General features: G+C 39.7%; 3 protein-coding genes across 12 annotated transcripts in view; 2 read left to right on the forward strand and 1 right to left on the reverse strand.

The window, feature by feature from the left end:
• The window catches only part of psip1a (PC4 and SFRS1 interacting protein 1a), a 50144-nt gene extending 41010 nt beyond the window's left edge, over positions 1-9134 (forward strand). The window contains exons 1-17 of one of the 7 annotated variants that reach the window (XM_058065569.1): positions 1035-1053; positions 1902-1977; positions 2162-2238; positions 3070-3208; positions 3299-3391; positions 4754-4819; positions 5518-5568; positions 5677-5740; positions 5816-5909; positions 6001-6187; positions 6261-6328; positions 6429-6484; positions 6696-6766; positions 7660-7761; positions 7859-8060; positions 8637-8712; positions 8790-9134. In XM_058065569.1, coding sequence (XP_057921552.1) covers positions 1906-1977; positions 2162-2238; positions 3070-3208; positions 3299-3391; positions 4754-4819; positions 5518-5568; positions 5677-5740; positions 5816-5909; positions 6001-6187; positions 6261-6328; positions 6429-6484; positions 6696-6766; positions 7660-7761; positions 7859-8060; positions 8637-8712; positions 8790-8820 — 1449 coding nt within the window. In that variant the 5' untranslated portion in view covers positions 1035-1053; positions 1902-1905 and the 3' untranslated portion in view covers positions 8821-9134. Of the gene's footprint in view, positions 1-1034; positions 1054-1367; positions 1528-1901; positions 1978-2161; positions 2239-3069; positions 3209-3298; positions 3392-4753; positions 4820-5517; positions 5569-5676; positions 5741-5815; positions 5910-6000; positions 6188-6260; positions 6329-6428; positions 6485-6695; positions 6767-7659; positions 7762-7858; positions 8061-8636; positions 8713-8789 lie in introns of those variants that run through there. The other 6 variants (XM_058065566.1, XM_058065567.1, XM_058065568.1 and 3 more) reach the window with 6 other exon arrangements.
• Positions 9135-9273: 139 nt separating this feature from the next.
• On the forward strand, positions 9274-25857 carry LOC131124628 (tetratricopeptide repeat protein 39B-like). 3 transcript variants are annotated; one of them, XM_058065563.1, is made up of 19 exons: positions 9274-16410; positions 16925-17126; positions 17251-17282; positions 19351-19455; positions 19538-19669; positions 19732-19808; positions 19893-20022; positions 20281-20386; positions 20470-20535; positions 20611-20719; positions 20788-20855; positions 22367-22426; positions 22508-22669; positions 23865-23956; positions 24023-24143; positions 24238-24349; positions 24738-24855; positions 25028-25144; positions 25237-25857. In XM_058065563.1, the coding sequence occupies exons 2-19, from the start codon at positions 17097-17099 to the stop codon at positions 25349-25351; spliced, it is 1752 nt and encodes a 583-aa protein (XP_057921546.1). In that variant the 5' UTR covers positions 9274-16410; positions 16925-17096; the 3' UTR covers positions 25352-25857. The 3 variants fall into 3 exon arrangements, with proteins under 3 accessions (XP_057921546.1, XP_057921548.1, XP_057921547.1); XM_058065565.1 differs by having other exon boundaries at positions 16925-17044; XM_058065564.1 differs by having other exon boundaries at positions 9274-17044.
• Positions 9627-16318, reverse strand: snapc3 (small nuclear RNA activating complex, polypeptide 3). 2 transcript variants are annotated; one of them, XM_058065574.1, is made up of 9 exons: positions 16061-16317; positions 15515-15598; positions 15367-15445; positions 15190-15294; positions 13734-13883; positions 13564-13646; positions 11758-11916; positions 10116-10223; positions 9627-10051 (listed from the first exon to the last, which is right to left on the reverse strand). In XM_058065574.1, the coding sequence occupies exons 1-9, from the start codon at positions 16291-16293 to the stop codon at positions 9904-9906; spliced, it is 1149 nt and encodes a 382-aa protein (XP_057921557.1). In that variant the 5' UTR covers positions 16294-16317; the 3' UTR covers positions 9627-9903. The 2 variants fall into 2 exon arrangements, with proteins under 2 accessions (XP_057921557.1, XP_057921558.1); XM_058065575.1 differs by having other exon boundaries at positions 9905-10051; positions 11763-11916; positions 16061-16318.
• Positions 25858-26000: the final 143 nt, after the last annotated feature.

A 26000-nucleotide genomic window follows, 5' to 3' on the forward strand; every position in this document is an offset into this window, starting at 1 on the left:
CGGGCCTGGACCTGTCTCATCCACTCTCCTCTGGCCCATCCTGGCCTCCCCATCTCCCTTAACCCCCTCTCTGGGAGTGTGTGGTGGCTGAAGAGCCCCGTCCTTCAAGCATCAGCATCCTTCATTGTCTTTAAAAGACATGCAGGATGTACTGTATGGAAGCCTAATTGCTTGTGTATATAATGGGAGGCCGCAACTGCTGAGGTCACCATCTGCAGCGTGTTATTCTTATCACGCCGTACAGTGTGACAAATGTACACACTTGAACTCTCTGTCACTCTTAAATGTGGCTCATCCCTTCCTCAAAACAAACAAAAAAATCCATAGAAAATCCTTCAACCACATATAGTGTTCATTAACATTTAAACATTTTACAGTACTGATCACAAACAATAATAAATATGTTCTTAAAGTTGTGAATAACTATTAAATAGAAATACAGAGTGCCACTAAAATGATTCACTTCATTAAATAGAAGAGATGGGGTTGTCATAATTCAATGTAACACTTGAATTAATTAAATTGAATTAAATGTAGAATCGTGTTAATTATACCGAAAGTTAACAATAAATATAATATAAATAAATATAGTAATAATAAAGGTAATTACATATTAATTAAATAGACAGCTCTCATTGCTATTTTTGCTTTAGAATCAGAAATCAGAATCAGAAAAGGTTTATTACCAGGTATGATCAAACACATACTAGGAATTTGTTTTGGTATAGTAGGTGCAGACACATCTATTAAAAAAGAATGAAAATACAAAATATACAAAATAAACAGTATAAATATATGTACACAGTATGTTTTTGTTTGTTGGAGTACTGAGTAATAGAGTAGTTTTGCTTTATTATAATTTTATGAAAGATTAGTATAAGTGTTTATGAAACATAAAAATTTTAATTTACAGTATTTTAAAGTGTGTTGAGGCAGTACCAGTTCCCCTGCTTCTCTCCTGTAACTGTGCTTCCAGGTATTACCACTAGAGGCCGCTGCTTAACCAGTGGACGCTTAGACAGCAAGGATCAAGGATAGTCCAACAACATGATGGTAATTTTTCAGCTAGTACAAAAATACAGACGTCATATTAATTGATGTAATCCAAAATATGATTGTTTTGCCATGTTGTAGGTATTTTTCTTTCTAGTTGTTTTGACATTAGCGCTTATGTGTTACCAGGCAACGCCTGCGAACACGGCGGCTCCCATCTACGTTCTCTCGCTGGGATGTTGTGATTCTTCCACATATATGTAGCACTTACAAAACACGTTCATAAGAGTGCAAATGAGTATATGCAATTTAATTGAAACTATAAAACCGATGGTCCAGCCAGCATGGTGAAAAGACGTACTTCTTTTTCCATCGAGCACCGCTTCAAAGTGGCGACCCCCCTTGTGGATACCCAGTAATGGTACGGTCGGGTGACGTAGTGCGCGGGAGCGGAAAACGTGGTTTGGATTATTCGGAAAGGGAGCGGTGATCTTCAAGGGGAGAAAACACCAGCAACACTGCAGTGACACTCGAGTAAATAACTTGTTGATATTTGTTATACCATATCATATCATTGATTATTTAGACGGCTAATTTGTCCGTAAACAGTGTCGTTGTTGTGGCAACGTTAGCTAAGAACAGCCTGTTGTTAGCTAGCAGCTAGCATGTTTACAGATATCGCGTGCGTGCATGCATGTCTTAGATGTCACATGTCACAAATTCCTTGTCCATGTCTCATTTTATACATATCATATTTGCGTTCTGTAATTCCATATGTTAATAGTGTCATTTGAACGCCTTGTATATACAGTAGAGGTAGATGAATGAATGATGGTAGTCAAGGGGAGGGGCACACACATGTCATATGCTGTGAGTCATGTTGATGTTTTTGGTCTTTTACATTTCAGCAGTATGGCAAGAGACTGGAAACCGGGTGATCTGATCTTTGCCAAGATGAAGGGTTATCCCCACTGGCCAGCAAGAGTGAGTATGGAAATTAGGAACAGTGATATGGCAAAAAACAAAAACACACTAGCAAAACCTGCCATCAACACTTCTACTGTAGGAAATATGGTACTAATAACATCCAAAGGTTACTATGTTCTTCATTCACAAGAAGCTGAAACCAACCACGACTGATGACTGATGATTTATTTCCCTTCTACAGATTGATGAAGTACCAGACGGTGCCGTGAAGCCGTCTAACATCAAGTTCCCCATCTTCTTTTTTGGCACCCATGAAACGTGAGTGAAAATGTAGCGGCATTCTTTTCCTCTTGAACCCACCGAACACAAATGAGTATACATTCGTCAAAACATGCACACCTAAATAGTTGCCTGTGCTATTGTTTTTCTTACAAATGCACAACATGGTGTCGATGTGACAGCGGCTTGACAACCCCCAAAGTTCCAGACTCCTGTAAGTCGGATTGACTGGAAATTTTTCTGTAGTTCCCTGTAACTTTAGGCTTTATAGCTGACTCATTAAACAAATTTGGTACCGAGCTTTTCCAGCAGGGGTGTCCAAGCTGCGGCGGAGGGCCAATAAAAAACAGCCATGGGTCGTAAATGGCTACAGGGCTGCACTTTGGACACCACTGTTTTTTGAGGACTGGCAAGCATGTGTGTGGTTCCTAGCAAACATATTATTCATTCATTCATTTTCTACCGATTATCCTCACGAGGGTCGCGGGGGTGCTGGAGCCTATCCCAGCTGTCTTCGGGCGAAAGGCGGGGTACACCCTGGACTGGTGGCCAGCCAATCACAGGGCACATATATAGACAAGCAACCATTCACACTCACATTCACACTCACATTCATACCGATGGACAATTTTGAGTCGCTAATTAACCTAGCATGTTTTTGGAATGTGGGAGGAAAGCGGAGTACCCGGAGAAAACCCACGCATGCACCGGGAGAACATCCACACAGAGATGGTCGAGGGTGGAATTGAACTCCGGTCTCCTAGCTGTGCACGCTAACCACTCATCCACCGTGCAGCCTCAAACATATTATATTGGTAAAAACACAGAACGTATGTATGATCAACATTCTTTCACTCCATTTTCCAACAGTGCATTTCTTGGCCCGAAAGACATCTTTCCTTACCTGCCCAACAAAGAGAAGTACGCCAAACCCAACAAGAGGAAAGGCTTCAATGAGGGACTGTGGGAGATCGAGAACAACCCAAAAGTGGAGTTGACAGCACCCAAGGTCCGTGTCCTGTATTTGTGAATCATTTCTAAAAATCATACTTGAATATTTTATACTAATATTTTTTTGTATGTTTATCTGTCTTTGTAGCCTGTTCCTCCTGGAAATTTGTCCGAGAAGGATTCAGACACCGGCCCGGAGGGGGATGATGAGGCGGAAGATAAGGAGATACAATCCCCCAAAGTAAGTGCACTTTTGAAAGTAAATGTACTTTAAAAAGTTAGCTTGACATTATTATCATTACTAGCGATTCATCACAGCATTCTGTTTATACTTTGCTGCTTTTGTCCTCACGTCATTTGTCCGCTTTCTATGGGACTGCCAAGTGCGTTTGTAGAAGTACGATGCAGACAAATGATCTGGTCTCCAGTCCAGCTGTTACCTTCATGTGTATCTAGTAATTTTAAGAACTTTTAAGGTGGAAAAGTAAATGAATTTCTGTGTAATACAATTTAATGACTTGATAAAGCATGAAATAGGTGCTTTTTAGGTGCTTTTTAGCACCTGTAGCACTCATGAGTGTGGAAATAACAGTTAAATTGTATTGCGAAAAAGGAGTAAGATTACTATTACTAATACTATTAGGGATCGACCGATATGTTTTTTTGGGGGCCGATACCGATTTTTTTCCATCAGCCTTTGCCGATGGCCGATTTTGCTTGAGCCGATATTTGTGGCCGATACTGCTTTTGCTCCCTCCATTTACATGAAAAAATGACAATGATAACAAATATTACAGGTCTCTAGTTTAAACAAATATTTATTGAAATGTAAACACTGAACACAGTAGGATTCAGCTTTCTTAAACACGCATTTAAACGGCATTATCAACTTTAAAAGGAATAAATATTCAACCTTGTGCAAAACATTTCTGTCGTAGTTTAAGTTTTGTCTAGCATCGATGTGATGACTGCCCACCCCTCCCCCACCTCCACACACACACAAACACATCACACTGACACAATTTAGTACGTTGACATTAAACCCTTGTTGTGATTCACCATTGTTGCCGTGTGGGAGGGGTACCGCGACTGCGTGTGTTGCAGGGTCCTCCGGCAACATAAAGCTGCCCGGCGGATGCCTGTCTGAAAATAATGCAGCGGAAAAATACATTGGCGAACCCACGCGCGTATCGGGCAATACCGATTCAAGTAAAAAACGCAATCGGTCGATCTTTAATTACTATTATTATAAGTTTCTTCATATAAAGCGCTTCATAGCCTTTATTTATATTATTAATGTTGATATACATTAATAATGCCAGCCAGGACAACAATCCACACATACACTACCAGTATGTCACAATATGTTCCAGTTCAGGGTTCTATGGTTATCGCCACACTTATACTCTTCTATGGTGGCGTCACAAAAGAGCTCATTGGAAGTCTCACATGAATTACTGAGGGCAGTCTCACCTCACAGAAGTTCTGTTCAAATTCCAAATTGTACGACCGTTGGGGTGCACCCCCTAACCTTTCTTCCATTTAAGACTGGTCTGCCCCCACTACACTGCGCCCCATGCTGATGTGTCTTGGGTGCATTCAGGTGCCAGGAAGGGAGGAGGAAGACGAAAGCCCTTTGATGTCTGAGCAGGGTCCTCAGACCCAGGATGTACGTACTTTGCATGCCGGAAGTTGTAGGATGTGCGGCGGGAGCATGGCGGGTCTTTCTTGGTGGTTGACCTCAAGTTCTTTCTCATGAGTGTCTGATTCATTCATGACCTTCTTGAGTTCCTTGGCAAGCGGTCTCCTTGTTCCCAGTAAAGACGATTAGGATAAAAAGGAATGTGTTGTGTCTTGCTCTTGAGTCACCATCTTGATTTCATCTTCCTGCATGGCTATCAGTGTGCTTGTGAGCCTTTTACTTCCTGGTTTGGATCATATCTTTTGTTGATCATGTTCACTTTCTCCTCACCTAAAATGCTTGTTTCATGTTACATTTAAAACTTTGACATTCCCTACTTACTACAAAGATCTGTCAATTATAATAGATAGGCATAATTTATAGGTTTTTGTAATTATAAGCATATGTTATATATAACAGTTTGTATTAATAAACTATGTATTTAATCATCACTTTGGAAGAGAACTCAGCTGTCATAAAAATCCAGGTTAATGTATTACAAACTGCTATACAGTGCAATACAATTAAAGCTTTGAAACGTCTCAGATCGAAAAGTCCTAATGCGACCACTGGGGGTCGCTGTTATGCAAAATATGCAATAAATCCAGCGGATTATTTTTCTGAATTAGCCGAATGAAAATATGACTTTTATTCGTCCAAATTGATTTAAAGTTGTCTCTTTGTAGGAGTCAGGCCAAACGGATGCTCCTAAATCCAAGAGAGGAAGAAAAAGAAAGGTCATTTAAGGAATATTTAATACATTTTCTGATTGCTGCAGGGATGTTTTAATAAGTGCTGGGTTTTTTTTTAGTAATATTAATTATGCGGTGTTGCTTTTAATCCAGAATGAGGGTGAGCAGGAGGCTGAGACGGCCGATGCGCCACCTGGGAGTCCAGTGAGTCCTGCAGGTACGGTGTCCTCAGCCAGCCATCCCAGAATATACTACAAGTCCCTGTCATATAAGTGTGTCTGTAAAATTTCAGGTACAGACGCTCCTAAAAGAAGAGGCAGGAAGCCCAAGAGTGAAAAGTTGCTTTTGCTGCAGCATCAGGACCAGCAAGGCTCTGGAAGTGAAATGTAAACACACATACACCATTAGGAACACCTACATAATCAACATTGCTTGTGATGCTTACAGTCTTATTCACCATTTTGCTCTCCCTTTAAGAGATGGCACCGATTCAGACAGAAAGAGGAAGAGGGCGGCGGAGGACAAGTCCAAGAGCGGCGAGGAGGACAAGCGGAAGAAGGATGACACCAAAGGGAAAGATGTTGAAGGGAAAGAGCCGGAAGCCAAGAAGAAGAAGCAGCAATCCAAGGAGGGAAGCTCATCAGGAGCCTCAGATGAAGAGGAGGCAAGTGTCCAGTCTTCACACACTACATTATTACTACATCCTGTCATCATTATAATTCTTTTGTATATCTTAGAAAAACAAAGGCAGGAAAAAACACCAGAGCTCCGATATGGACAAAGACGCACGGCGTCGTAAAGACGAGTAAGTTATGGCGTCATGCTACCAGTACATTAGAGTGCTGGGACAAGCAGTAACGCTAATGCTTTGTGCTACTACTACTACTACTACTCATTTACTACAGAGCAAACAAAGACAACATAAAGAAGAATGAAGAGAGGGTCGGGGCTAAGAAAAAGGGTGAGTGAGAAAGACCACAGCTAACCTTTCTCATAATCTCTACTTCCTGAGAAGTCATTCATAAACCAAAGAACTGAACACCGTTGGGTATTACTTGTACGAAGATGATTCATTGTTGGAATGATGTGGAATAATTAATAAACCCCAGATGTCCCCTTTCCTCTTAAATGCTCGCCTGTTCTTGAATAACCTACTGAATCCTTCTTCACAGAAATATCCACAGATGTGAAACTCCAGCGACTGCACGGTGAAATTAAGATTTCCCTGAAGATCGACAACCCTGTGAGTTGTTTTGGGTTTTTGTGGAAGGCTGGGAGTCCCGGTTTACAAGGTTTACAATGAAGAGTGGGAATTGTTCTCTCTTCCTCTTCTTATTCATGCTCCACCATGTGACATCTAGATAGATAGATACATAAATGGTTCACTTTCAATGTTAGTGCAATAATAGTCATTCATTAATTTTCTACCGCTTGTCCTCACAAGGGTCGCGGGGGGTGCTGGAGCCTATCCCTACACCCTACACCCTGGACTGGTGGCCAGCCAATCACAGGGCACATATAGATAAACAACCATTCACACTCACATTCATACCTATGGACAATTTGGAGTCGCCAATTAACCTAGCATGTTTTTGGAATGTGGGAGGAAACCGGAGTACCCGGAGAAAACCCACACATGCACAGGGAGAACATGCAAACTCCACACAGAGATAGCCGATGGTGGGATTGAACTCCGGTTTCCTTGCTGTGAGGTCTGCGCGCTTAGTGCAATAATATATAATTAAAAATTCAAATAGTAATTAATGACATTGTTTTATTATTATTAATGATTTTAAATGGACAGAATTAAACCAATTTCTTACAATGAACCACTGTGATTGTATCCCCATGTTATTTCCATGCTTTATAACTACGTTTATATAAATACGAGAACAACAGGGGTTTACTACCTGAATGTAAACAATAATAGCAGCCTGCGGCTAAAACGTTGCAGTGACAACATTTTTGATCTTTAATTGGCTGTTGTTAAGCACTTTGCATTGCACATTATTATCACCTCCAGGACGGAAGTATGTGTCGCTTGTGTGGAATGGATTGATTCATTTGTTGATTAATTTTGGCAAAATTGTGTGGAAGTAAAGAAGTGTAATAGTGTGTGTGTTTGTGTGTGTGGAGGATGTGAAAAAGTGCCTGGACGCTCTGGATGAGATCAGCTCCCTTCAGGTGACCACTCAGCACTTACAGAAGCAAAGCGAGCTCATCGCCACCTTGAAAAAGGCAAGACACACTAAGTCCACACTAAAATAGGCTCATTTATCACCATGACAACATGTAAGACTAACACATCTGTTTGTGGATCTTTCCCGTCATGCAGATCCGCCGGTTCAAGGCCAGCCAGGATGTAATGGACAAAGCCAGCATGCTGTACAACAAGTTCAAGACCATGTTCCTGGTAGGAGAAGGCGACTGCGCCCTCAGCCAGGTGCTCAACAAGTCGCTGGCTGAGCAGCGGCAGCACGAGGAAGCCAAGAAGGGGACGCTGAGGAAAGCGGAGCAAGCGCAGGAGAACAACACAGGTAATCTGTTCCAGGGTCAAACTTTGGCCATCATAAAATCTTTATTAAGTTTACAGGCCATGTATTAGGTTACATTTATGCTGTGTAAAAAAAAAAAATATATATATATATGCATACAGTGTTCCCTCGCTAATTTTGCACATATTAATAACATACGCAACTTTTTGGCCCCATTTTGTAAGTACACAAGCTTTAGAGATAAGGCCCTTGGTGATGCGTCACAACCCAACCTGAGAACAGAGCATCATTGGAGCTCAATGCTTTTTCCACCCTGTATCCGTTTCTCCTATTTTATATAGGTCACAGGATCTCTGTGGTCACCTAACTTAAACTGTCCTGTAGGCCACATCCTGAGCAGTTTGAGTGACCTGCCTGTCTCAGAAGAATATGTACGACCTTACAAACGCTTTAATCAAAAGGATTCTTTCTCAGGAAAGGCCGTGCCCAATGGCCGGAAAATTGGAATGATCTCCTCAATGACTGGAGGCTACACGTGTAATCACATGCTCACCCAGTCTTTACCATGGTTTTTGGTTGTCTGAGCTTGAGTGGGTGTGTGTCTGTGTCACTGATTAGACAAGACAAGCGATGGAGATCCAAACCCTGATGAGAACAAGACACACGAGGACGCCTCGACTGGGGAGAACCTCAGGTTTCTTCATAAGATGCTTACAAAATATGCACAGTAAGTGTACTACACAGTCTAACGCTCATGTCCTTGTCCAACAGTGGCCCCAAAACCCAGGAAGTCTCCACCTGACTCCAAAAGGGGAACCTTAAGACGTTTGCTGCTGTTCTTTACACTGGGAGACCATGTTCACCTTTCTACTGATCACCTGAACTGGTTTGTCACTGGTGGTGGTGGTGGTGGTAGTAGTAGTAGTCGTAGACAGCGTTAGCATCTTCCGGTGGGTTTGACTGCACCAGTTCACCACAAAGCACCTTTAGTCGCTTCATTCCAAAACATTGCCTTTTAAAAAAAAGTTGTTCTTTTAAACTTGTGTAAATAAGAGTATTTTTGTGCCTTTTGGTTTGCTCTGTTCCAGCGTCAAATAAAGTAGTGTCAACATGTTACAGGGCAATTATGATTAATTGCGTCTAAATTGTCCCATGTGGTCATCCACAAACAATGGAAATGTAGTACAGATATACTATATATATATATATATATATATATGTCTTTGTGAAGGCTGAAATTTAAATACAGCCCAATAGTTGGATTGCATTAGATTGTGCAGGTGGGCCTAACATGGATACTGTACTGGATGTTTGCTCCAGGACTCTACCCAATTACTCTATCCATCCTGGAATAGAAGCACATTGTGTCCATTATGCAACATTAAGTCGAGAGAAAAGAGCAGCTGCCTTTATCTGTATCCCTACTGGACAATTATCTGATATCTGATATGATATATTAACTTGTCTTCGCCTCCCTGCTGGTATTGAGGTCCAAATGGATGGGGCTTCCCTCACATTAAAAAAAAAACAGAATCTGCGAATTTGTGGGGTGCAGGGATCCACTGTAATAGGAAATAGTATGAAATAATGTTACAGTGAAGTTCTGAAAAATAACATTTTTTATTGCAAGTCTCTTCAAAATATAAACTGTACAAAACAAAAACATATACAGATACATCTGGGTTAATTACAATATCGTTGAACCATTTCAAGCAGTGAATTTTTTTTTAAATAGAAATCAAAATCATAAAATTCAAATATGAACTGCAAAAAATGTCTTGAGCCTTTAACTGGTATTTTAGTCTGTGTTGAAATCCTGAAATCAAATAACTTTTACCCGATATTCTCATTTATTGAAATGCACCAGCATAACCAGGATGCAGCATTAGCTGAAGGCGCCACGGTCCACGTAGGGATAAGCCAGGAAATCTCCCAGCTTATTTCCGTCTTTGTCGTAGTGCAGCATACGGAAACACTTGTCGCAAAACAGACATGGGTTACTTGGGGCGAACTGGTCGCCGATTGTGCACCATCTGCAAATGATATATATATTTTTTTAAATAAGTGTTTTTTTTAAATACTTTTTTCATAACCTACCTTCCAATGAAGGTGTAGCAAACGGCACATTTATGCATCAAGACCCGGTGCTTGTGTGTCAAGAGCGGGTACAGCTTCCGGTCCAGGCAGTCGTCCTTGTGAATCAGCCTGCAAATATTGATGAGGAGACAAGAGGATGAAAGCTTCCAATTGGCTGCAGAGTATCATGAGATTTCCTTTTCAAGGGCGGCTTTAATATGTTGTCACGGCACCAAAAGGATACCGTTGCTTCAGGCGTCTGGGTGCGTGGTATTTACAAACTTGTGCGTGAGCCTCCTGAGCCACGTCATAAAGGAACGTCTTGTAAAAAGCAGCCAAACAATGTGCTTTTACAGACATTTCTCAAGCGCATTATGTTTTTAAAGGCTTGGCCGGCTTAAATGACGTAGATTCATGGAAGCACAAAGGGTGAGTTGATTCAGTGAATACAGTCCGAGCGCAGCTACATCAGTCAAAACAACCATCTAGTGCACACTGGATACTCTGCATTCATAGTCCATCTGCCATCAAAATTGTTAAATTAGGAGTATTTTTACCTCCGCCAAGCACAACGTGAAGGTTATGTTTTTGCCGGCGCGTATCTGTTTGTATGTTTGTCTGTGTTGGAAATAACTGAAAGTTCTGAATGGAATTGTCAGAAATAGGATATGGAAGAACTGATTAAATGTCAGGTGACCCTGATCCCTGTCTGGGCATCAACTAATAACCAATAAAAATAGCTAACAACCTATAAAAATAGCTAGAGCACTTGTTCAGGACATTTATCCTACCCGGTACATTGGGCTATCATGCTTGATGTTAGCATGCTCACGTTCGCATGTTAGCATTTTTTTTTTACTATTTTCATGGGTAGACACAAACAACACTATCATGATGTTAGCATTGCTAGCATGCTAATAGTAACATAATAGCATTTTTAGGCGTTTTCATGGATAGACACTTATATGAATTCTTAGCATTATAGTATTAGCATAGTAGCATTTTAGCCATTTTTATAGGTAGACACTTAATTAAACCTTTCATCAGAAAAATATATAGTTTCTTCCTTTTTCCGTTCTTTAGTCATCAGCAGGGTAAACACAGGAAAAATCTAATCAAAAATATATATTTCAAGCACAACTTTCACTTTATCACAAATGTAGCCATATATATTTAGCCACAATTTAGCCTAAATATGTAAACAACTATGCCACAACATGAAAAAACATGTTTTACATGAAAATAACCATTTCTTTACAAATATAACACCATTGGACTATTTATAATTTTCACATGTGTAACTGAACAGAATTTTCTTTTCTAGTTTGCGTTATTTTTCTCATTCTAGATGCTGTGAACTTCTGTTTTTATGCCAGGGTATTGCCACAGCAGAGAGATCTTTTTCATAACCAACTTCCCGTAGCTTTAGTCATGTTCACTTCTTTAGACAACAAACAAGCAGACCGTGTAAAAAAAAAAAAAAAAAACAGCGCTATTTTAACCACACAGTCAACAGAATCCTTTTGTGTCAATGAATACGCTCATCTCAGAAAGATACCATTCAAAATTAATTGAGATGATTCCTAAAAAGTTCCACACAAGATGGTCTGAGAATTCAACTAAAAATACAGTGATGACTTTAAGCAACTTTTGAGTTTTGTACCTTACGTCTGTGATGATGACAACATGCTCGCAGTCTCCTTGATGACAGTAGAGATACGGGAAGCCCACTTTGATCTCCAGATCCGCAAACTTTGTGTCCTCCATCTTGGCCTTGCGGTATGGTGGGAATTTGTTGGCCTTTGCCCACTTGATTGTGGTCCTGCAGAGATAGCGTTCCAAAATGTTCTTTGCTTATACAGTACGTCATATTAAAAGGTCCCCATTATACTATTTGAAATACATGCTACGCAGCAATCAGGATAGAGGTTATGCTTTGATTGCGTTCAAATGCGCGCAGATGCATGCACACACGTAGTTCACTTGCAAATGTGAAAATGGTAAGTAGTTCATGGCGTTATTTTTTTGCTAAAACTTACTTATGTTCTACTGCTGCAGAAAAAGGGTAGAAACAAACCAACTAGTCTAATCATTCTTTTGATATATACCATGTCTATATATCCCAAAAGCACAATTATGTGTGAAAAATCAGTCAAAATCATCAAAAATGGCCGGTACCCGAGAGGGACAGGTTTGAAACCTTTAATCATGTGCTACACAAGTTGGTTCCAGTGGTTTAGGATGGATAACCTATATTATAGTAAGTGCAATGTTATGGCCTAAATAGTTGCCTCTGTTCTATTTAACCTTATTTTAGTATATGTTTGACCGCACTGATTTAAATGTGCATAAAGACTTCATCAGAGCATCTCTTTCTGGAGCATAGCGTCTTTGGTTTATGTAATCGCATCATTTAATGACAAAAAAGTCTTTCACTGAGTATGACAGCTGATATTCATCCTCACGCAACGGCCTCCCATGGATCACGCAGGCTGTTTATCGATCAATCCAATCCACTTTATTTATATAGCACATTTTATAAACAGAGTTTCCAAAGTGCTGCACAAACTAGTAAAATTAAAAAGTAATAATCCAAAACTAAAAGATCATTTAAGAAATAAAATAGTAAAATAGATATTAAAATATTAAAAACAAGAAACAAAGCAATAAAAGTCTAAAAAATAAAACCAATTACAATAAAAACAAAGAACTAAAAGACACAGGACCATACGACTCACTCAGAGTTAAAAGCCAGAGAATAAAAGTGGGTTTTAAGACGAGACTTAAAGCTTTCGATGTTGGGGGCCTTTTTATACTTGGGAGGGGAGAGAGTTCCATAGTTTGGGGCCAACCACAGAAAAGGCTCGGTCCCGCCTGGTCTTAAGTCTTGTCTTAGGCACTACAAGTTGGAGCTGGCCCTCGGACCTCAGTGACCGCGCTGGAGAGTAAATTTGGATGAGGTCCGAGATGTATTTTTGGGGGCCAGCCCATTCAACGCCTTAAAAACAAACAATACAATCTTAAAATCAATCCTAAAACGAACAGGCAACCAATGCAGGGAGGCCAGAATTGGGGTGATGTGCTCCCCCTTTTTGGTTCCTGTTAAAAGCCATGCCGCAGAGTTTTGGCTAATTCCAGAGTAAAGTACATTACAGTAGTCCAGACGTGATGAAATAAAAGCGTGCATGACTTGCTCAAAGTGTTGCAAAGATAAAAAAGATTTTATTTTAGATAAAAGCCGAAGATGATAAAAACAAGATTTTATAACTGCATTGATTTGTTTGTTGAGTTTAAAATCACTGTCTATTATGACGCCAAGGCGAATGCTGTTTTGGAGGGGGCCGAAGTCTATAGGGGGGCCTTTATAGTTGAGGAGGATAGCTTCGGTCTTCTCCTCGTTAAGCATTAAAAAGTTCGGTCTCTGCTGGAGCAGCTAAAGATAGCCAAGAAGTCATCCATTTGTACTCACTCGCTGATGTCGCGACACTCGGGGTATCTCATATCGTTATAGAACACTCCTTCAAAGAAAAAGAAGGCCGACTTGAAGTGATCCTGAAACGCACAAGAAAACAGCACCTCCTGGTAACAGACGTACGACTCGAGGAGGGAGGGAATGCACGCTATACACACTACGCTCACTTTGCTGATGAAGTCTGGCGCCATTTCGGGCGTGTTGCTTAACTCTCCAGACACCTGCAAGTCACTGGCGCAGCAGATGGCATCCCTGAGCTCCGTCAGGCTTTGGGAGCCCAGCAGCAGCAGCGTCACGTGGGGTCTAACATAGACAAACTGCAAGGAAGGGACAAGAGGGTTGACGTTCGGGTTCAAAAAAACAAATCAAGGTCTGGGGCTATTCTAAATGCTTAGATTAGAAGGGTGACAACCCCCCCTCTACTGCCAAAAAAATAGACAAGGGTCATTTGAGAACTAAATAACACGCTCTAACAGAGTGTCAACTTTGACATTAGCTACACATTCTTCCTTTGCCAACACTTGTCAATCCATGGGGTTGTTCCTACAATTTAAGAATGTTGGAATAATCCTTTGAAGTTTAAACCGGAAGCTGAAATTTAGCAACATGCTCCTGTATGACATGGACTTCCTTAGCCAACAGTCTATGGAATTTTGACTTGACAATATGATGGAACTACAGGACGTTCTTAGCCAACAAACCACTTCCATCCCTACAACCGTGATGTTGATTTTTAGTCATTCACAATATTAAAGATGTTAAATACACTAATTAAAAGGAAATGGTAATTAAAAAAACTCATTTTTATCCCTATGGTTGTCTTGCACACTGGAAGGGATGTTGCAAGGGAGGGAGAGATGAGCTTATTTCCATAATGAGACCAATATGCTGCTAAGTTATCACGGTCCATTTCATAGGAGCAGATCCTTTGACGTGTTCAAGAGTACCAGAATCAATACTTGAGACATAATGAAGGGGGGTATTCATAGGAGGTCTGTTTTTCTCTTCGTAAACTGTTAATTTGTGTGCGTCGAAACCATGACCGCCTGTAATCATTTTCGGGATCAAAATTGAAACCAGGAAAGATGCCGTAATGATATGGTAATGGTAATGGTTTAATTTCATTTGAACATGCATCAGATTATAATTGAGTGCATCCCATAATCAGTTCACAGTTCCACATGTCCAAAAGGAGTAGGAAGAAGCAAAGCTTATTAAATCCTACCCCTCCATCTGGTACTTTTTACAATCAGTAACTGATTTGTTCTCTTCCTGCTTTCCATAATACAGTTTAAGGTTTTTTTTATTTTATTTATTTTTTGTCCCGTACCAAAGTACGAGGTGATATGATATGATATACGTATATCAACTGCTTAAGTATTTGTGATTTTTGAAATGGCTCTGCAACTTAGAGTTTATGATCATGTTATTTGCAATAATAAAAACTTTTGCCATTACACTATTATAGGAATGATCCTTCAAATTATGAACAAAGCAAACAAAAAACACAAATACGGAACAGTTGCGTACTACTTGAAAATATGTAACATGCTCTCTAACGAGCGCCTTCTTCTTTAGGTTAAAAATATATATATATAATCCTTAGCAAAGAACGTTCCTCACCTTTTCAAAAGTAGCCGGGTAGTAGGCGTTGATTGTCAGAATGACCTCTCCCTCTGGGATTAGATGTTCCAGCGACTCTGGTCTTATCGCCACGAACAGTCGCGCCTTGTTAATACAAATGGAAAAAAATGTAATACTACTATAAACAAACAGCTATTCCCATCCCAGTCGACTCACCTGCTCATCTGCATAAAGGTCGTGTCTGCTCTTGCCAATTTTAAGAGACGCTTTGTAGTCTTGATGCTTCTTCCTTTCGCTGTCCAAGACAAATCAAAGTGGTTTCAAAGCTGTCACTTAAAATGAATAAAGAAAGAAATGGTCATACATGAGGGTTTTCAGCGATGCATCTTCGGGTACGACTTCTGGGTCAGGTTGCTGGTCCTCGGGATGGCAATGCAGTGCCGCAGTGCTTAGGCAAGAAGAAAAATATCAAATGTATTTTATAAAGTGTGTGTGTTTAATTTCAAATGGATCTATGTCCTGGCTGCATCATACTGTGTATAACAGGAAGTGTCTACTACCTGAACGCTGTAGGTAGAATTTGGATGTCTTATTTCCTGAGTACAGTTGCTGTGGTGGATGTTGTGTTTATGTCACAGCTGATATTTACGTCGATTTAATGGACTATAAGTTCAACAGGTGGGATTTGGGGTCTGTTTCCTGACCCCACAACCAAATAATGCGATGGCGGCTGTGTCTATTTCCTGACTCAATTATATGTAATGAAGATTGTGACTAATGAGGGTTGTAGATATTTCCTGTTTACATGCTGACAGCACTATGTAGTCATAAACCATTTGCTTTTTCACTTTTCGTAAAAGTTATGTTGTATGTTATGGTAGCGTACGGTAACGTAAATCTAACATTGTACCTGCATACATCTTTGAGTTCCCGCATCAGGTCGACGCTGACACCCATCTCACGGGCAAAGTTGGCGTGAAAGGTGTCTTCGTTTTCCGGCTTGTAAGAATATTCAGACTGTTTTAGTCTGTTCAGCCATTCCTTTCTGAACGAGTCGACGTGGAACGTTTTTGTATTTCCATCGCCGGGTTCGTAGTCTGGGATGTTTGGATTGTGCTCCACTGTAGTTGTTGGCGCCGCCATGTTTACCGGAAAAGGAAAGGCGTGCAAAGGATTGTGGGTATTGTAGTAACATAAGCAGCTGATCGCAAATGGCGCTGGAATTAGCAAACATCATTCTAAATCATGACAAGTTGATAGGTAATGTTAAATGTTACTTGGATGTATTTTATGTTTATATTATGAGTTGAATACACACGAGTAGTCGTTTTCCAGTTGACGTTTTCATGAAAATTACACAAAAAATACATTGTTTATATTTTTCGATCAAAGCTAACTTGCTACTGATCCAATAAAGCAATATTTTCTATTAATTTTTGACAAAGTGCTACAAATACACATTTAGTATGTACATATACAGCTAAAATATGTATTATATTACATTTCTAGCATAGAAAGCATTCAGAAATGGATCTTGCGTTTCTTGAAAATGTAACATAACATATGAATTATGTAACTGTGGCATATATATAGACCCCTTAGAGCTCACTCCTATGTCTAGCAATCACCACCACCTGCAATTACACGAGTGCTTTTATGCCTTTTGCTTAGCCAACAGCACTATATACATAAAGCTAATCACAATTTCATGCTCCAGTTTGGCTCTTTTGTTCACTCTTAGATGCTAAAACAACCGGTGGATTGTGTCTTGTAGGATCAGGAGATGTAAGAGTGGGCCGGCTGGTGCTCAGTCCAGCCTTAGTAGCGTATAAATAGTGAGGAGGATCCAAAGAGCATCTAACTCCAAGGAGGACTGCTCAAGAGGCTGCAAAAGGTGCTTGCACAACCTTTACCAAATTTATTTGACAATCACTTTTTATTTGCCAATGGATATGGAAGAATACTCCCAACCACAGGTTAGTATTTTGGTACTAATTCTCTTTGTTTTTTATGTTTTTACATTGTAAAAGCCTAAAATAAAATGATAATTTTCTGTGACCTTATATGTAAAAATGAGTTGTTTTCACATTTTGTTTCCAGATGGACCAAGACTGTTCCAGTATGGATGCATTGTAAGTGATTTAATTAAACCTTTTTGTTTGTCATACACTGTAATGCTAATCAACATGCAGGGAAGGAATGTACGGTTAGATAAACCTAAGCGAGACAAGGGAATTCCAGTTGTAATGTTATTCCGACACTAGAGGGCAGTAAGTATGACGCCATGTTTAACCTTTCATAGTGTATAGGGTTACCACTACATTTATTTGATTGTCGCACAGCGCCACAACAAAATATTAGTTTTTTTTTACTTGAAAACGATGTAAATTAATATATTCTATGTATGGATATATATGCTATATACAATCGATATATATTTAGCTTATTGCTTGGCACACTTTCACCACAATTAGTTTAAAAACAATAGAAAATATAATAAAAACATTTAATTGCACTTTATTTTGATAAACAGCACCGGAATCGCCTGTTTGCATCAAGAACGCTAGACTTAAAACACGACTTCCGCTCGGCTGCAAATGAGCAGCAATGGAGCACAAAGTCCGCCATGATGGTGAGCAACAGCGGTGGGCGGGGCCAGGTAGAGAGTCATGTCTAATGTATTCCAGGGGTGTCAAACTCATGCCATGGGGGCACTGCAGGTTTTCTTTCGTGGCGGTCTACTGCTGAGTGGATGTTAAGCTAAAAGTGTGGACATAGTCTGGTCGGGACCAGGTTGTGACTTTAGCCGAAGTTAGCATGGTTATACAGAATAGCTGCTTTAAAAGAGAGCGACCTTCGTTGGGAAACCCTGGTATAGAATTAAAAGTTGAAAGTTTGGATTATTCCAAACTATTATTATTATATATGGATTATTCCAGTATCTTTTTTTTCAGTTTTTACAAACCATTTATTGGGAATATATACAAATACAAATTATAAAAATAATTGTATGTAATAATTTATAATAATTAATACAATAATTTATAATAATTTTATTTACTTTCAAACAAACAAAACTTAGCAATACTTTTACACTTTAACTACTTATTCAACATTGAAAAAACTTCACATATTTTGAAATATTATTATATAAAACAATATTATACTATATTAATATTAGATAACAATTCTACATTTTAACCTGAAAAACATTTTTGTATACTTAATATATATTTGGGCTGTGCGAGTGGTTAGCAAGCAGGCCTCACAGCTAGGAGACCCAAGTTAAATTCCGGGTACTCTGGTTTCCTCCCACATTCCACATTCTGGGCTAGGAGACCTGAGTTCAATTCCGGGTACTCCGGTTTCCTCCCGCTAGGTTAATTAGCGACTCCAAATTGTCAATAGGTATGAATGTGAGTGTGAATGGTTGTTTGTCTATATGTGCCCTGTGATTAAGATTAAGATTAAGATTAAGATATGCCTTTATTCGTCCCTCAGTGGGGAAATTTGTATTGCACAGCAGCAAGAGTACAGAATCAGTTAAGCAGTACAAAATACACAATATAGAAAAATAAACAATATAAACGACCCAAGTATTAACAAAAATCAACAGTTTTTCCCACAGTTATATACAATACAGTATGTAGATAATATGATTGGCTGGGATAGGCTCCAGCACCCTCGTGGGGATTAATTCATTCATTCATTTTCTACCGCTTTTTCCTCACGAGGGTCGCGGGGGTGCTGGAGCCTATCCCAGCTGTCCTCGGGCGAGAGGCGGGGTACACCCTGGACTGGTCGCCAGCCAATCACATGGCACATATAGACAAACAACCATTCACACTCACACTCATACCTATGGATAATTTGGAGTCGCCAATTAACCTAGCATGTTTTTGGAATGTGGGAGGAAACCGGAGTACCCGGAGAAAACCCACGCATGCACGGGGAGAACATGCAAACTCCACACAGAGATGGCTGAGGGTGGAATTGAACCCTGGTCTCCTAGCTGTGAGGTCTGCGCGCTAACCACTAGACCGCCGTGCCGCCCCTCGTGAGGATAAGCGGTAGAAAATAAATTAATGAATAATATATATTTTTCCCGCTATACTGTAGCTTTAAAAAAAATACAATATTTTAAGTGATGCACCTGTCAATGTATTCCTAACTTTTCTGATTTGGTGTTATTCCCTTGAGAAAACCCCAAATGGAGTTAGAGGACGCATTGAAGGAATGTTCCATCGCCCTGGATCTCTTTCTAAACAACAGGTTTGCTGACGCTTTGGCACTTTTAAAACCCTGGTAAGTCCCACTTTATTCATAGACTTATGACGCACTGTTGTGTTTCAACTAAATATACGGTATATATTTGTCTTTGCTTCAGGAAGAGCCAGAGCATGTACCACGCCATGGGCTACAGCAGCATCCTGGTGATGCAGGCGGGCATGACCTTTGACCCAAAGGACATGGATAGTGCCATGGAGTCACTGAGCGAGTCCCTGCTGACTTGCCAGAGGTAAGGCACGACATCTGTGACTGAAATGTCCAGTCAGTCACCTTTTGTGTTTCTAAACATAGATTCAGAAGGAAAACAGGAATAATGGAGACACTGGCTAGTCTCTGGTATAGGCAAGCACCTGAAACCCTGACAGAAGGTGAGCCAGCTGACTTGTTTCAGAACAAAAATAAGACATTTACCGAAACACATCTTCACTTTTGTGTTTTTTTTGTCTCATCAGAGGAGATGCACGCAGAGCTTTGCTACGCCGAAGTGCTGCTGCAGAAGGCGGCGCTCACCTTTCTTGACGAGACCATCATCGGCTTCATCAAGGGAGGCATGAGGATCCGAAACAGCTATCAGATTTTTAAGTAAGATACCAAGGACTGTGTATTTTTTTTTAGAAATCTTCATGTGGCAAATGCTCTTAAATCATCAACTTTAATAATCATGTGGAGTGCATGACAAAGTAGAAATAAAAACATAGTCGACTTTGACCACATTTATCGGTCGTTCATGAGCAAACATCTCCCACAACGTTGTAATAGAAACTGTTCAGTCAGCATTAATACAGCTGATGATTGTAAACATCATTAAGTGTAACACCAATGGATCCTCTGTGTGCGTAGGGAGTGTCAAGCTATGGCGAATGCCAGTAAGAATTTGAAAAAGAAGAACAAGACAAACATCCACTTCCGAGGAGGTGTCAACATGGGCATTGGATCATTTAATTTGGTGGGAAAACTCACTCATACACACACACACACCAGGCTATAAAAACACATAAAACTGCATTTTTAACCTGTATTTTATTTTAGATGCTCTCGCTACTCCCGGCCAGAGTCCTCAAGCTGATGGAGTTTTTGGGTTTCTCAGGTGACAGGGTAGGCTTGCCTCAAGTCCACCATGCAGCTAAATGGAGATTGTTGTGTGTGTTTACAAATGATGTTGTTCCACAGGAGTTGGGCTTGTCCGAGTTGCGAGCGGGAGCATCGAGCGACAGTTTGCGCTCCATCCTGAGCACCTTGACTCTGCTCATGTATCACCTTTACATCTCGGTCATTCTGGGTAAGACGGTCGTTCATTTGACAGCATGTCTCCTTGGTTTTTAAACATTTTCTCTCATTTATTCCAAGGCTCCGGTGATGTGGACCTAAGTGAGGCAGAGGCTCTGCTGGAGCCTTTTGCTAAAAGGTTCCCAAATGTGAGTTACTAAAGGACTCATGCTTCATATTGCACGTGCCTTGTGGAATAATGTAGTTAAAATCACTAAATGTGTCATGCAATACTGGTTTGTCCCTCAAGAGGTGATAGTGAGTCTAAATAGAATCATTTAGTCGTTTTTCTGTTCTTTAGTAATCAGTAGTAGGACAACCCAACAAGAAAAGGCGACACTTTTTTTAAAACTTTTAACACAGCTCACGCAAATATACCAACATAAACAATACAAAAAATTGTTGTTTTACATTACAATAACAATGTCTTTACATATATAACACCATGAACTATTTACAATTTTCACATTTTACTAAACTGTGTGCGTGTTTTCCTGCAATGCATAACCTTCTGCACGCTACACTCCTCCATGGTCTTTCACTTCCTTTTTGCTGTGAGGTGTGTTGCAACAATGCAACATTCACAGTGAACAATCAACAGTTCAGACAATTAAAAACAATTACATTGGACAAGCCCATTCATTTCACAATCCTTTAAATTAACATAAGTTGAGATAAGTTTGAGTCATGATATGCATTGAGTCAATACAAAGGGAGCAGTGTTCTCATTCATAAAATCACTTCAGACTCTTTATTACTCTCTGGTTCTACCATATCTTACTTATTGTGTGGAAATATGGGGTAATAACTATAAAAGCAATCTTCACTCGCTAAATGTACTGCAAAAAAGGTCAGTAAGGATAATTCATAATGCCGCCTACAGAGAACATACTAACTCCTTATTTCTAAAATCACAAATACTTCAACTTGCTGATATAGTTCATCTTCAAACAGCTAAAATAATGCATAAAGCTAAAAATAACCAATTAGCTAAAAATGCCATCCAATACTTCTCTACAAGAGAGGAGAAATATGATCTCAGGGAAGAAGTACATTTGAAACACTTATATGCTAGGACTACGTTAAAAAGCCATAGCATTTCAGTATGTGGAATCAAGCTATGGAATGGATTGAGTAAGGACCTCAAACAATGCACAACGATGAGCCAATTCAAGAAACAATACAAGCAGTTGATGTTTGCTAAATACAAGGATGAAGAGTCTTGAACCAGTCATGATGTGCTATATATATCACTATATTGACACTTACTATGGTACCCATTATGTCATTGGATGCTCATATCACCTCGTACTTCGGTACAAGGTACATTATTTAAAAAACAAAACAAAACTGTGTTATAGAAAGCAGGAAGTGAACAAATGTAACAGTTACTGATTGTAAAAGTACCAGATGGAGGGGTAGGATTTAATAAGCTTTGCTTCTTCCTACTCCTTTTGGACATGTGGAACTGTGAACTGATTATGGGATGCACTCAATTGTAATCTGATGCATGTTCAAATGAAATAAAACCATTACCATTACCCTTACAGGAATGGCAACTGAACTTCAACATAAACTGTAATGTTGAACAGGGAACTGATGTAAAAAGTGCAGTTGCCTACAGTGCAGTTCACTGAATCCATGCATGTATTATCCACAGGGGGCTCTGATCGTTTTCTACAGTGCGAGGATTGCCTTGCTCAAAGGAAACATCACACTGGTGAGGACCTCTATAACTACATCATGAAACATCTGCCTACACTTTAGTTGCACTTGTTTGACTGTGTTTCTGTGTGTGAAGGCTCAAGAAAAGTTCCACGCGTGTATTGCCGCTCAGCAGGAGTGGCGTCAGATCCATCACCTGTGCTACTGGGAGCTGATGTGGGCCTACTCCTTTGAACAGAACTGGAGGGAGGCATACCATTACGCTGACCTGCTCTGTAAAGAAAGCAAGTGGTCACAGGTGACAGTTGGAAATTTTTAGTACCGTAAAGTTTGTAGTAGAATTGGTGTAAACGTCCATTTTTGTTGTTGTTAGAATGTTAGGCACCTGCCCGTCTAAGTTGGCCAGCTAAGCACTCCTCAGACAGAGATTATCTATGCACAGATAAAACAAAAGGGTGCATTTTTTCCTAGGTAAAAGGTCTTCTGTGTGTGATATGTAGACATACTTTGTCTAAGACAGAGTGGAACAAATTCCATTCCTAACATATTTCAGGTTTCTTGACGCACCATTTCTCTTCAGTGGTTACTTACATAATGTACATAAGGTTACCTGAAGATGCAAAATCGGTCAAAATAGCTATTTCCCATGATGTCCATTGTTAGCTAGCTCATATTAACTCATTTTTGTGCGCTAGAGTGCACAGAAAGACAGGATTGGGAATGATGGGAAAAATTCACAATTAGAGTTGTTTGTTGACTCTGGCCTACCATGTTGATGAAAACACGTATGTTAAATTTGTTGAACACTCTATTTAGTTTTCAATGTTTACGAAAACACTTATATTGGGTTTTTTGATTATGCTAAATTGTCAAAAATGTAAATTTGTTGTGTAACTTGTAACTAACTTGGATTTTATTAATTATCCTTTATATATACTGTATTTTCTGGACTATAAGTCGCTCCGGAGTATAAGTCGCACAAGGTCAAAAATGCATAATTAGGTAGAAAAAAACATACAAAAGTCGCACTGGAGTATAAGTCATAATATTTTTTGCGGGTAATTTATTTGATGACCAAAACAGACATTACGTCCTCTTGGAAGGCAAATTCTAATAATAAAAGAATAGAGAACAGTCTGAATAGGTGTACGATATGCTAACATAATGGTACAGCTACACAAAAAAATAAAAATAAACAGAAAAGCTGTCCAGCGTTTATGTAACATAAACAGTTTTTTTCATTTATAAGTCGCTCTGGAGTATAAGTCGCAGGAACAGCCAACCTATGAAAAAAAGTGTGACTTATAGTCCGGAAAATACGGTAATTCTTTTATTATTTTTATGATTTTATTATTAACTAATGTGTCTTTGATGTTGACAAAAGACTACGTTAAGTTTGTTGGTGAAAGTACATAATGCTAACTCGTCTTTACAAACAAACAATAGTCTACAAAAAACAAACATTCATCTTCGGTGGTTGTGTTTCCTTGCAGGCCGTCTATGTATTTCAGAAGGCCTCCATACTGAGCATGCTCCCAGAGAAGGAAGTGAAAAAACTGGGTGAAAACGTGGGGGACTTATTCAGGTAATGGAGTACAACAGGATGTAGCGTTTTATATGGAAGTGATGGTTTAAATGTGACACATTTCAGGGAGGTGGACGGTCTGAGGATGAGGATGGCTGGAAAATCCATTCCTACTGAAAAGTTTGCCGCCAAGAAGGCTCAGAGATACACCTCCTCTAAGCCTGTCAAACTAGCCGTCCCAGCTCTGGTCAGTACACTTTCATGTTGTCATTTTAATCAAATAGCAGTGCCATGAAAGTCATATTATAAGCAAACAACCATGATCCTTTCATCGGCTGCAGGAGATGATGTATGTGTGGAATGGCTTCACTATCGTTGGCAAACGAGCCGACTTGACCGAAAGCATTCTGGAGACTTTACACAAAGCAGAGGATGACCTCAAGTATAATCCAGGTGAGGACACTGTAGAAAAAAATTATGTTACTAGTGACTTTTTATACATTTTTATATTATGATGTGCTATACATATCACTATATTGACAGTTACTATGGTACCCATTATGTCATTGGATGCTCATATCACCTCGTACTTCGGTACGTGACAAAAAAAATTACAAAAAAAAAACTTAAACTATATTAGGAAAGCAGGAAGTGAACAAATGTAACAGTTACTGATTGTAAAAGTACCAGATGGAGGGGTAGGATTTAATAAGCTTTGCTTCTTCCTACTCCTTTTGGACATGTGGAACTGTTAACTGATTATGTGATGCATTCAATTGTAATCTGATGCATGTTCAAATGAAATAAAACCATTACCATTACCATGTTTTCACATTTCCAGACCCATCAGAATACCACCTGGATGACCAGTGTGTTGTCCAGCTCCTCAAGGGTTTGTGTCTGAGGCAGTTAGGGCACTTGGACCAGGCTGAGATCTGCTTCAACCGTGTCATTGCCAGGTCAGCTGGGACTGTTTTGGTTTTTTGGGGGGGCCAAATTTGGTGTGCGGCTTGATGCTAGAAAAATTTGATCATGTGTCAACATTTCAAACCCGTCTAGTCACAACCAAGCAAATCACCCATATTTTGTCTGCCTAAAAGAGCCTGGTTACATTTTTTTTTGTCATTGCAGTGAAAGTGACCTGAGGTATGACACCTACCTGGTGCCGTTCACCATGTACGAGCTGGGCCTGCTACACAAGCAGAGAGGCGACATCGACAAAGCCATCTCTGTCATCGAATGCGCCAAGTAAGTTGTCCTGTTAAACTTCATTTTCATTTTTCACAAAAGAAAAAACCCTAACTAGGTGATGCTGCTGCTGATGATGATTTTTTTTAAAGGATGGACTACAAGGACTACAGCATGGAGTCACGGTTACACTTCCGCATCCACGCTGTGCTCAATAGCATGGGCTCCTTTGCAGCTAAAATGCCACCCTCGCGTACACCAGCTTGAGTGGTTCCACTCAAGAATCCACTGAATGAATGGAGATTGAGGTGGGAGGAGGATGAGCCCTGTGTAGGCACTCCTACTTCCCAATAGTTGTCTTGTTAGTAGTCGGCTTGTTGACACAATACAGTTTTGTACCATAACTGTGAGGCTTCTGTAATGTACTTTCTTATCTATGCCATCTCTTTTATCCATCCATATAACTATTTTGTATTCAAACAAGTAGCTGGGTACACCCTGGACTGGTCGTACATCTGTTTTGTTATACATATTATCTTAGCAAGGAATATGATACAATATGTTGATGTATTTTGTAAGTATTATTTTTTGTCCTCAGACTTAATAATGAACCTTGGGGAAATGGCCTTTTTTGCAGTCGTGTTCATTCATTTTGACACATATATGATATAACAGTATTATTAACGCCTATTTCGATAATAAAGCTGTTTTATATTTGCATGCTCAGGATTTCAATGATGTTGCATGCAGTGTTTTTTTAAATTCAAAACTAAAATAAATGCTTTTGAATCAGAGGCTACTTTGTTTAAAATTGATTCTGTCCATACCATTCTATGCATATGTTCAAATGTGATTGTTTTCGTATCCCCACCTTTTTAAACAAATTACAATATATTTGATTAATATTTTGACAAAT

The sequence above is a fragment of the Doryrhamphus excisus genome, chromosome 1 (assembly GCF_030265055.1).
Source record: "Doryrhamphus excisus isolate RoL2022-K1 chromosome 1, RoL_Dexc_1.0, whole genome shotgun sequence".
In the NCBI taxonomy this organism is placed as follows: Eukaryota; Metazoa; Chordata; class Actinopteri; order Syngnathiformes; family Syngnathidae; genus Doryrhamphus; species Doryrhamphus excisus.

Coding starts and splice junctions, on each gene's coding strand:
- snapc3 (XM_058065574.1), bottom strand. CDS start 16,293: ATGGCGGCGCCAACAACTACAGTGGAGCACAATCCAAACATCCCAGAC. Junction 15,446..15,514: donor GCATCGCTGAAAACCCTCAT/GTATGACCATTT, acceptor TGTCTTGGACAG/CGAAAGGAAGAAGCATCAAG. Junction 11,917..13,563: donor GAGTGTCGCGACATCAGCGA/GTGAGTACAAAT, acceptor CTATCTCTGCAG/GACCACAATCAAGTGGGCAA.
- LOC131124628 (XM_058065563.1), top strand. CDS start 17,097: ATGGATATGGAAGAATACTCCCAACCACAG. Junction 20,387..20,469: donor GCATTGGATCATTTAATTTG/GTGGGAAAACTC, acceptor ATTTTATTTTAG/ATGCTCTCGCTACTCCCGGC. Junction 20,856..22,366: donor TTGCTAAAAGGTTCCCAAAT/GTGAGTTACTAA, acceptor TATTATCCACAG/GGGGCTCTGATCGTTTTCTA.